This window comes from Chiloscyllium plagiosum, chromosome 35, assembly GCF_004010195.1.
Source record: "Chiloscyllium plagiosum isolate BGI_BamShark_2017 chromosome 35, ASM401019v2, whole genome shotgun sequence".
In the NCBI taxonomy this organism is placed as follows: domain Eukaryota; kingdom Metazoa; phylum Chordata; class Chondrichthyes; order Orectolobiformes; family Hemiscylliidae; genus Chiloscyllium; species Chiloscyllium plagiosum.
Window position 1 is genome coordinate 5,408,390 of NC_057744.1, and position 10,318 is coordinate 5,418,707.

The window sequence follows — 10,318 nt, forward strand, 5'->3', positions numbered from 1 at the left end:
GAGTAACTGTATAAATGTTATGCAGGAATGATCATGATTAAGAGCTAAGGGAAGTACATTTTATGCTGCTTAGAATATGAAAGACATCTGATTGGGAAGAGGAAAGACCTTCCTACAGAGCTTATAATATCATCAACATTCATGAAATACATGTGAAATAAAAATTATTACACAGGGAGAACAAGGACAGAGAGCTCAGAGGGGCTGACTAGAATCTTCTGTGGGGACCTAAAATGAACCTGTATTTAATAGACGGTGTTGAGATTATACTTTAATTCCACTATAGCCATAATGGGGGAGGGGTGAGGGGAGCGGAGTTGGGGGGGTGGTTGGGAGTGGGGGGCTGGAGTTGCATAAGTAGAAATGTTTCCTGTTAATGCAGAAAAGGCATATGAATCCATGTGTCAGAGATTGCAGAAAACATTTTGAATTTTTTAAAATCAAATCATAGGAGTACGTAAGGGGAAGTGTGTTATAGGGAGAGGAATAGAAGGTGACATTCACAGGGCTGGATGAAGAGGGTGCAAGTTGGTTTATGTGGAGCTAGCAATGAGCCTGTTGAGCTCCAATGGCATATTTCTGTTGTGTAAACTCAGCATTACATCAGGGATAAAGCAAGTTATGCATTTATACTGCATCAGGTGGAGCAGGTGTACAGTCTGTTGTGTTGTTGACTTAAGAGTACTGCCAAATGGACCACAGAGTACCCAGGCTGATCCCATAGGCCAGGACAGCCACTAGGTATACACGGAAAAGGAGTACGTCCAAAACATACCCAATCTGCAGCCATTCCTTGGCGATATCTCTGCACTCATCCCTCTTCTCTAGGAATTGGCGAATTGCTGAGATCTCGTGCAGGATGTTGTCCACAGTGAGGAGTGAGTCTGCCTGAGGTAAGCTGGAGCTAATTGGTTTCTCGCAGTCTGTCCCATTCTCACAGGCAAAGTGATTCAGCTGCACTGTCAAGATACAGACAAAGAAAGAAATCACAGTTTCTCTGTTTGAAATCCATCTATGGCCACAACTCCTCCTTAACTTTGTAATCTAATCTGGCCCTACAACCCTCTGAGATATCAGCATTCTTCCAATGCTTGCCTCTAGAGCATTCCCAATTTTTATCATCCCTCCACTGGGTGGCCATGCCTTCAGCCACCTAAGCCCCGAAGATGGAATTTTCTCCCTAAATCTCCAAACCCTTCTCTCCTTCTTTAAGCCATTCTTTGAAGTCTACCTCTTTGGCCAAGTTTTGGATTACCAATTCCTGATGGGGCCCAGAGTCAAATTTTCTCCTCGATAACCTGCCTGAGAAGCAGATGTTACAGGTGTTGTGCAAATGCCAACTGCTGCTGGGGGGACTCTTTAAGTGTCCCACAATCCATGTAGCTCAGGTGTTAAAACATAATGTGAGACCCTGACCTGCAAAAGTTAAACAAAGGCCTTTCCATTTATATCACACCATCCATAACTCAGGACATCCCCAAGGTGCACTAGCTGTCAGGATGCATGAGTCAGTCTTGATGTATCAATTAGTCTTCACTGGCCATCAATTTCATATTTCACAGGGCCAGGTGCCCCTCTGTGGCATTTCTGCTAAACTTTACCCCAGCTTGCCCTGGCATTCATTCACCTACCCGTGCTGCCCTTTCTGTCCCTGGCATTATCTGGTGTTCCACTGTGGCGATGCATGGAGTGGAACTGAGTCTTGTTGCGGAGACAGAGCAAGACCGTGGCTTTGTCCAGAATCAGACTCTTCACCCACTCTGGCACGTGTGGCTGGAGGTCCTGCTTGTGGACCAGTCGCACAATGAGAATGGTCTCAGTCAGGCTGATCACCAGCAGAGCCATGCAAACCACAAAGTATACACCTGGAATGGGGAGGGGGCAAGGGGAGAGAAGAATAGAATTTGGTTACTGATATAATCAACCATTAAGCATGAAAGTGAACCTTTGAGCAGTGACAGGAGAAAGTGAGGACTGCAGTTGCTGGAGATCCGAGTCAAAACGTGTGGTGCTAGAAAAGCAAAGCCAGTCAGGCAGCATCCGAGGAGCAGGAGAGTCAATGTTACGAGCATAAGCTCACATTCCTAATGAAGAGTTTATGCTAGAAACGTCGACACTCCTGCTCCTCGGATGCGGCCTGACCGACTGTGCTTTTCCAACACCACACTTTTTGACTGAGCAGTGTCAATGAGTTGGAGGCAGAAAGTGGCTGCCGGTAAAACTCAAAACAATGTCGGAGCAACTTACTGCAGCCGCTGAAATCTGTACTAAAAACAACAAATGCTGGAGATCGCATCGGGTCAGGCAGCAGCATGGTGGCTGAGTGGTTAGCACTGCTACCTCATAGCTAGGGAACCGGGTTCGATTCCAGCCTTGGGCGACTGGCTGTGTGGAGTTTGCATGTTCTCCCCATGTCTGTGTGGGTTTCATTTCGGTGCTCCGGTTTCCTCCCACAATCCAAAGATGTGTAGGTCAGGTGAATTGGCCATGCTAAATTGCCCATAGTGTTCATGGATGTGTAGGTTAGGTGTATAGTCAGGGTAAATGTAGAGTAATAGGGTAGGGGAATGGGTCTGATGGGTTACTCTTCAGAGGGTCGGTGTGGACTTGTGAGGCCAAATGGCCTATTTCCACACTGTCGGGATTCTATGATCCATGGAGAGAGAGCAAGCTAACATTTCAAGTCTAGATGACACTTCATCAACTCTGATGAGGTGTCTTTGAGCCTCGAAACATTAGCTTGCTCTGTCTCCATGAATGTTACCTGACCTGCTGTGACCTCCAGCATTTGATGTTTTCAGATCAAAAACAGTGAAAGGACTATAGTTAAACAGCTTTATGCATATATAGGCTGCATAGTCCACATTAAAACATGGACTGCAGCAAACCAAACTCAAGACTGAAACTTCAACAATGTCTCCCTCTGAAAGCAGAGTGATAATTTCATTAGCTATGTGTGAAGGATGCACAAATGAGGTAAGTAAAGGCAGTCATTGACTGCAATGGAGCCCCCATTGTGAGAAAATAGGGGATACTCAAATATTTTATTTCTGACTAGTATTAATGATGAATGATGGAGCCAATTTTAAAATGGTAGTGTGAGAGCCTTCTGATTTTCTGATTTGTTTCATATGCTTTAAATTTATCATGTAGTCCTTTGTGGTTTGATTAGAGAGCAAGAGGAAACAAAGATGTGCCTGTGTCAGCACCAGGCTAATTCTTTCAGTCCTTCAGTAGGATCATTGTGGCACTGGAGGAAGACTTTGGTCCATAAAGCCAATGCTGGCTGTCTGGAGAGCAAATTGTTGAGTTCTATTCCCCTGCTCTCTCCCTATAGTCCTGATGATTTATTTCCCTCAATTCATACATCATCTCCACCTTCCCATCCTCACAGGCAGAGAGGCCCAGTTTGTTACCACTCATTGCTTAAAAAAATCCTTCTTCACATCCTCCCCATGCATGCCTTAGGCAGAATCCTAAATCTGACAACCCTTGATTTTGTTCCATCAATTAATGGGAATTTTTTTTCTTTGTCTTTTATCTAAATCTGCCATAATCTTATATATCTCTATCAAATATCCCCTCAATCTCCTTTGTTCTAAGCTGAACAAGTCCATCTTCTCCCACTGAACATTCAAGGTAAATGTCCACATCAGTGGAGCCACTCTGAATCAGAAAATCAGAAGGCTCTCACACATTTTAAAATTGGCTGAGGCTAGACAGAGACACGGTTCCTGAAGAATTCCATGGCACTCAAAATTAAGCAGATGGGTGACAAAATATAGATTTGTAATCCAAACATAGAACATAGAACATAGAAAAGTACAGCACAGAACAGGCCCTTTGGCCCACGATGTTATGCCGAGGATTATTCCTAATCTAAAATTAGATAACCTAACCTATGCACCCCTCAATTCACTGCTATCCATGTGCTTGTCCACCAGTCACTTAAATGTCCCTAGTGGCTCTGCTTCCACCACCACAGCTGGCAACGCATACCATGTATTCACAACTCTCTGCGTAAAGAACCTACCTCTGACGTCTCCTCTATACCTTCCTCCTACTATCTTAAAACTATCGTGCCAGTCAATCCTGCCCTGGGAGAAAGTCTCTGGCTATTGACTCTATCCATGCCTCTCATTACTTTGTATACCTCGATCAGGTCACCTCTCTTTTTCCTTCTCTCCAGAGAGAAAAGTCCAAGCTTAATCAACCTCTCTTTGTAAGATGAGCTCTCGAGTCTAGGCAACATCCTGGTAAAACTTCTATGCACCATCTCCAAAGCCTCCGTATCTTTCCTATAAAAGGGCAACCAGAATTGGACACAATATTCCAAGTGTTGCCTCACCAGGGTCTTGTAGAGCTGCAGCAAAACTTCGCAGCTCTTAAACTCGATCCCCCTGCTAATGAAAGCCAAAACATCATACGCTTTCTTAATAACCCTATCCATTTGGGTGGCAACTTTGAGGGATCTATGCACTTAACACCAAGATCCCTCTGTTCCTCCACACTGCCAAGAATCCTGTCTTTAATCCTATATTCAGCATTCAACTTCAACCTTCCTAAATGCATAACTTTGCATTTATCCAGGTTGAACTCCATCTGCCATTTCTCAGCCCAGCTCTGCATCCTGTCTATGTTGCACTGCAGCCTGCAATAGCCCTCAATATTATCAACGGCACCTCCAACCTTTGTGTCTTCGGCAAATTTACTAACCCACCCCTCAACCTCCTCATCCAAGTCATTTATAAAAACTACAAAGAGCAGAGGCCCAAGAACAGAGCCCTGAGGAACACCACTCACCACTGACCTCCAGACAGAATACTTTCCATCTACAACCTCTCTCTGCCTTCTGTCAGCCAACCAATTCTGAATCCAGACAACCAAATCTCCCTGTATCCCATATCTCCTGACTTTATGAATGAGCCTACCATGGGGAACCTTATCAAATGCCTTGTTGAAGTCCATATACACCACATCCACAGCTCGACCTTCATCGACCTGTCTCGTCACCTCTTCAAAGAAACCTATGGGGTTTGTATGTAGGACACTGAGGGATGCTGGAAATATGAAATAAAGGTAGACATTGCTGGAGAAACTCACGAGAGCTGGCAGCATCTGTAGAGAGAGAGTAACCATGACAACCTTTCGAGTCTAATATTACTCTTCTTCAGGACTCCTCTTTGCTGTTTTTATGTAGGCTGTACTTGTACCAATGATTAGACAACGTAGTTAAGTAGCTATGACCTTCCCCGTTTGTGTTAACTATTAATTAACTCTTCCCTCATCAATCTATTTCTGTTTATTTGTCATTTTCCCTCTTGGGATTGCTTAGCTGTGGGATTTGTTATGAAATGGTCTTGATGGGCCAAATAGCTTCCTTCTGACCTATAACAACTCTATGATCAGTAGGTCTTTGTTTCCAGGATACAATTTCTAATGCCGGTTTTCTCTTGAAAAGGTTTCATGTCCAACATTCAGTATTTAACCAAACACAGAATACAGTCAAAGTCACAAGTGGAAGACGTCCCTACTTACCTATCAGTGGAGTGCCGATAGCTGTGGCCGGAAGAGTGTCAGACACGATGATAAGGAAAACAGAATACCCCAGAAGAAGAGTAATTTTAAATGACACTCTCTCCCCACTGTCCGGAGGCAAATAAAACCCAATGATGTCCATGACCATAAGGAAGATACTGGGTAACAGCAAACTAACCGCATAGAACAAAGGACGTCTTCGAATGACGAGCTAAGGTAGAGCAAGAGAGAAAGATTGTCATGAAGATATCATGAGCTAAAGTTATGTGAAAGCTGCACAAAACTCTAGTTAAACCGGCTGAACTCTGGTCAGATCTCAGTGCCAATCATTAGGAAATATATGAAGCAAACAAAAACAGAAATTGCTGGAAAAAGTCAGCGGGTCTGGCAGCATCTGTGGAGAGAAAGCAGAGTTAACGTTTCAAATTCAGTGACCCTTCTTCCGGACAGGAATTTGGAATTAGGAAAGACATTGACTTTACATAGAACATAGAACGTAGAACATTGAAAAATACAGTGCAATACAGGCCCTTCGGCCCTCGATGTTGCGCTGATCCAAGCCCATCTAACCTACACTAGCCCACTGTCCTCCATATGCCTATCCAATGCCAGTTTAAATGCCTATAAAGAGGGAGAGTCTACCACTGCTACTGGCAGGGCATTCCATGAACTCACGACTCGCTGAGTAAAGAATCTACCCCTAACATCTGTCCTATACATACCTTAATTTAAAGCTATGCTCCCTCGTAATAGCTGACTCCATACGTGGAAAAAAGTTCTCATGGTCAACCCTATCTAAACCCCTAATCATCTTGTACACCTTTATCAAGTCACCACTAAACCTTCTTTTCTCCAATGAAAACAGCCCCAAGTGCCTCAGCCTTTCCTCATACGATCTTTCTACCATACCAGGCAACATCCTGGTAAACCTCCTCTGCACCCGTTCCAGTGCCTCCACATCCTTCCTATAGTATGGCGACCAAAACAGCACACAATACTCCAGATGTGGCCGCACCAGAGTCTTATGCAACTGCAACATGACGTCAGGACTCCGGAACTCAATTCCTCTACCAATAAAAGCCAGTACACCATATGCCTTCTTCACCGCACTATTTACCTGGGTGGCAACTTTCAAAGATCTGTGTACATGGACACCAAGATCCCTCTGCTCATCCACACTACCAAGTATCCGACCATTAGCCCAGTACCCCATCTTCTTGTTCCTCTTAATGATTACCTGAATGATTACTGGACTTCAAGGGTTAGGTTATGAGAAAAGACTACAGTAACTAGGGTAGTATTGGTGGAATTGGGAAGGCAAAGATTGATTTAACTGAGGTTTTCAGATATTAGTGGGAATTGATGGATAGACATACTTAAAAATTACAGCTGGATCTTACTGGAATAAAGATTTGGTGCACTTACATATGATGTAAATTTGATATCTGCAAATGGAAATAGATGTTAAATCAGTAGTTAATTTTTTTAATCTGAAATCAACAGGTTTTCTTTTGTTAATCAAATGGGTTAGGGCAGGAATGTGGAATTAGATCATAGGTGAATGATCTAATTAAATGATGGGACTGGCTGCAGGGACTAAGTGATCACCTCATGTTCCTATGTTCCTGACTTCAAAGATATCTCAACCTCTTTTCCCCATGAAACATAAAGACATAGAAAATAGGAGCCAGAGAAGGTCATTTGGCCCTTTCAGCCTGATCCACTCATGGGTGATAAACCAACATCACTCCCCTGTTCTCTCTTTCTCCTCATTAGTCCCCTCTTTGGTGCCTTTACCACTCAGAACTGCATCGAACTCTTTCTTGTGTGATGATACTATGACTTTAAGAGGTTTTTTTTTCCTGTTTCTTTTATGAAGAGAGGTTAAGACAGAGGTGCTGACCAGATGTTTACACCAATCAACAGTGATTGCACCATTATCTTTAGGCTAGCTTTCCATTCAAGATTTAAAAAAAATTGAATTCACTGTCTAATATGGTGGGACGTGAACTTATCTCCCCAGAACTTTAATCTGAGGTTATTGGCTGTAGTGACATTACCACTATCCCCTGCCTCCCTTATAAAGACCAAAAGCTAATCATAAAGTATTAAGCAAGAAGAACTTACAAAAAAGCGCATTTCTGCATAGCCCACAGACAATCCTCGTTCAAGGTTAAACTCATTGAACTGGGTGTCGACATAAAGAAGCTCCCATTCACCTTGATTCATGAAAACACTTCTGTCGTATTTCACAAGTTCAGCAGATCGCCACAGGGAGATATTAATATCTTGGACTGGAAATATTAAAGCAAAACAGTCGGGCAACTTGCATACTCATTTTAGAATATAACACTACAATAACTTAAATTTATATAGAGTGTCAATTAATAAAAGGTGCTTAGACATTTCACAGAAGTGCTATATAACAAACAAAGCCACGAAATAAGATGTAAGGGCAGTTGGCCAAAAGCACAGGCAAAGAGGTAGCTTTTAAGAAGCATCATTAAGAAGAAGAGAAAGGTGAAGAGGAGGAAAGGTCTATGGTGGGATTCCTGAGCATTGGGCCCAGACTGCTGAAAGGATGGGCAGCTGAGAGTCAGGGAGGTTTAACTGAAGGAATATAGTGATCTTAGACTGATGCAGGGCTGGAAAAAAAATCACAGATATAGGAAAGGATGAGAAATGGAGAAGTTTAATGAAAGGATAAGAATTGACCTGGAGTCAATTAGGTCAAGGAACAGTTAGTAACTGGTGAACAGTGTTGTGGTACACCTTGAAGTGGGTGCGGTTATGCATCATAAGATTGAGACTTTCTGATGTGAGGAACCAAACAGATATGTGGACAAGTTCTCCCATTTTGTAACACTGCCACTAATTTCCTTGATGGATGAGCTAACCTATTTGTTAACCAATCCCACAGGTGCAACTGGGACCTTGCTGTTTATTTATTAGTATGTATCAGGAGATGAAGAACACGATGAATAGGAGTGCGTATGATCTTTAGACTTGAGTATGATGAATCCTATTTACAAACTGACTGCTGTGTTTCCTAAATTATGACAGCCACCTTTGCTTCAGAAGTGCTTCAATTACTTTAAAGGTTTTGAAAGGCGCTATGCCAATGCAGGTTCTCTAATTCTCTTCTGGCTTATTGAATTTTTCATTCTGACAGAAAATTCTCCAAACCTGGTGTTTCTGTTGAGTGACTCTATGAGTCAGAAACAGTCAGAAAAAAGAACTGATTGTTGCCAACAAAAACAAGTTAGGGGTTGAAATGAGCTAATCTAGTAAAGTTAATTAAATTTACAGTACGTAATTAATTTAGTCAATGTACTAGAATGACTATAACATAATTAATAAATTATAACATAATTAACAGAATATGCATGACAAGCAAATCCCATCAGCATTGTCATGGATTACTTCATAACTTTTCTAGAAAAATAAATTAATGTCAAGCTTTCCACAACTATTGTGTTGGTGCATAAATGTTGGCCATTTATGTAACATTTTAATAGAATTAAAATTATCAAATAATAAAATTTCTTCCCTTGCACACATTCAACTGCAAGCAGTTAATTTGTGGCATTGAATTAAATCTAAATCTGAAGGATAGGCTTAAACATTCTGTACTTTATTTTGCAACATAACCAAATACATATTGAATAACCTAATTACCTGAGTTTTAAGTGCCTTCAATGAAGAGCAAAGTTTCCCTTCTTAATGACATTTATTTACTTATCCCTCCTGCACAGCTTTGAACTATCTGAACTATGTCATCCAATGATTTTTTTCTTCCAATGTTGCTAACTAAGTGTTTGCCTGAAGTTCAACTTTGAGTTAAAAAGAGAGGGGGAGCTGAATAGGCTGGAATGTTTTTCACTAGAGCATAGGATGTTAAGAGGTGACCTTTTAGAGGTTTATAAAATAATGACGGGTATAGGTGAATGGCAGGTGTCTTTTCCTGAGCATGGAGATTTCACGACTAGGTGGCTTATTTTTAAGGTGAGAGGGGAAAGATTTAAAAAAGATGTGAGTGGCAGATATTTTACACACTGAGTGGTTCGTATGTGCAATAAACTTCCAGACGAAGTGGTGGATGCGGGTACAGTTACAATGTTTAAAGGAAATTTAGACAAGTACGTGAATAAGAAATGTTAGAGGGATATGGGTCAAGTGCAGGCAGATGGGTGTAGTTTAGTTTGGAATTATGATCGGCATGGTCTGTTGGACTGAACGGTCTGCTTCCATATTGTATGACTATGTGACTCTATAATTTAATAACATCACCAGCAGCATGTGTAGTAAATATAAGTGTTCTTCCACAATGGTCACACAAGAAAGCTTTGCCATTATGTCTTATTTATAGGAGAAAGTGAGGTCTGCAGATGCTGGAGATCTGAGCTGAAAATGTGTTGCTGGAACAGCGCAGCAGGTCAGGCAGCATCCAGGGAACAGGAGAATCGACGTTTTGGGCATAAGCCCGTCTTCAGGAATGAGGAAAGTGTGTCCAGCAGGTTAAGATAAAAGGTAGGGAGGAGGGACTTGGGGGAGGGGCGTTGGAAATGCGATAGGTGGAAAGAGGTCAAGGTGAGGGTGATAGGTCAGACTGGGGTGGGCGCGGAGAGGTCAGGAAGAAGATTGCAGGTTAGGAAGGCGCTGCTGAGTTCGAGGGATTTGACTGAGACAAGGTGGGGGGAGGGGAAATGAGGAAACCGCCTTCCTAACCTGCAATCTTCCTCCTGACCTCTCCGCGCCCACCCCAGTCTGACCTATCACC

At 42.4% G+C, this 10,318-nt stretch overlaps 1 protein-coding gene across 2 annotated transcripts in view; it reads right to left on the reverse strand.

Moving 5' to 3' along the window:
- Positions 1 to 670: 670 nt before the first annotated feature.
- Positions 671 to 10,318, reverse strand: part of LOC122540511 (5-hydroxytryptamine receptor 3A-like) — a 27,662-nt gene continuing 18,014 nt past the window's right edge. The window contains exons 6-9 of one of the 2 annotated variants that reach the window (XM_043676375.1): positions 7,666 to 7,832; positions 5,539 to 5,749; positions 1,632 to 1,865; positions 671 to 959 (exon numbers count right to left, since the gene is read on the reverse strand). In XM_043676375.1, the coding sequence (XP_043532310.1) occupies positions 676 to 959; positions 1,632 to 1,865; positions 5,539 to 5,749; positions 7,666 to 7,832 (896 nt within the window). In that variant the 3' untranslated portion in view covers positions 671 to 675. The remainder of the gene's footprint in view (positions 960 to 1,631; positions 1,866 to 5,538; positions 5,750 to 7,665; positions 7,833 to 10,318) is intronic. The other variant, XM_043676377.1, reaches the window with a different exon arrangement.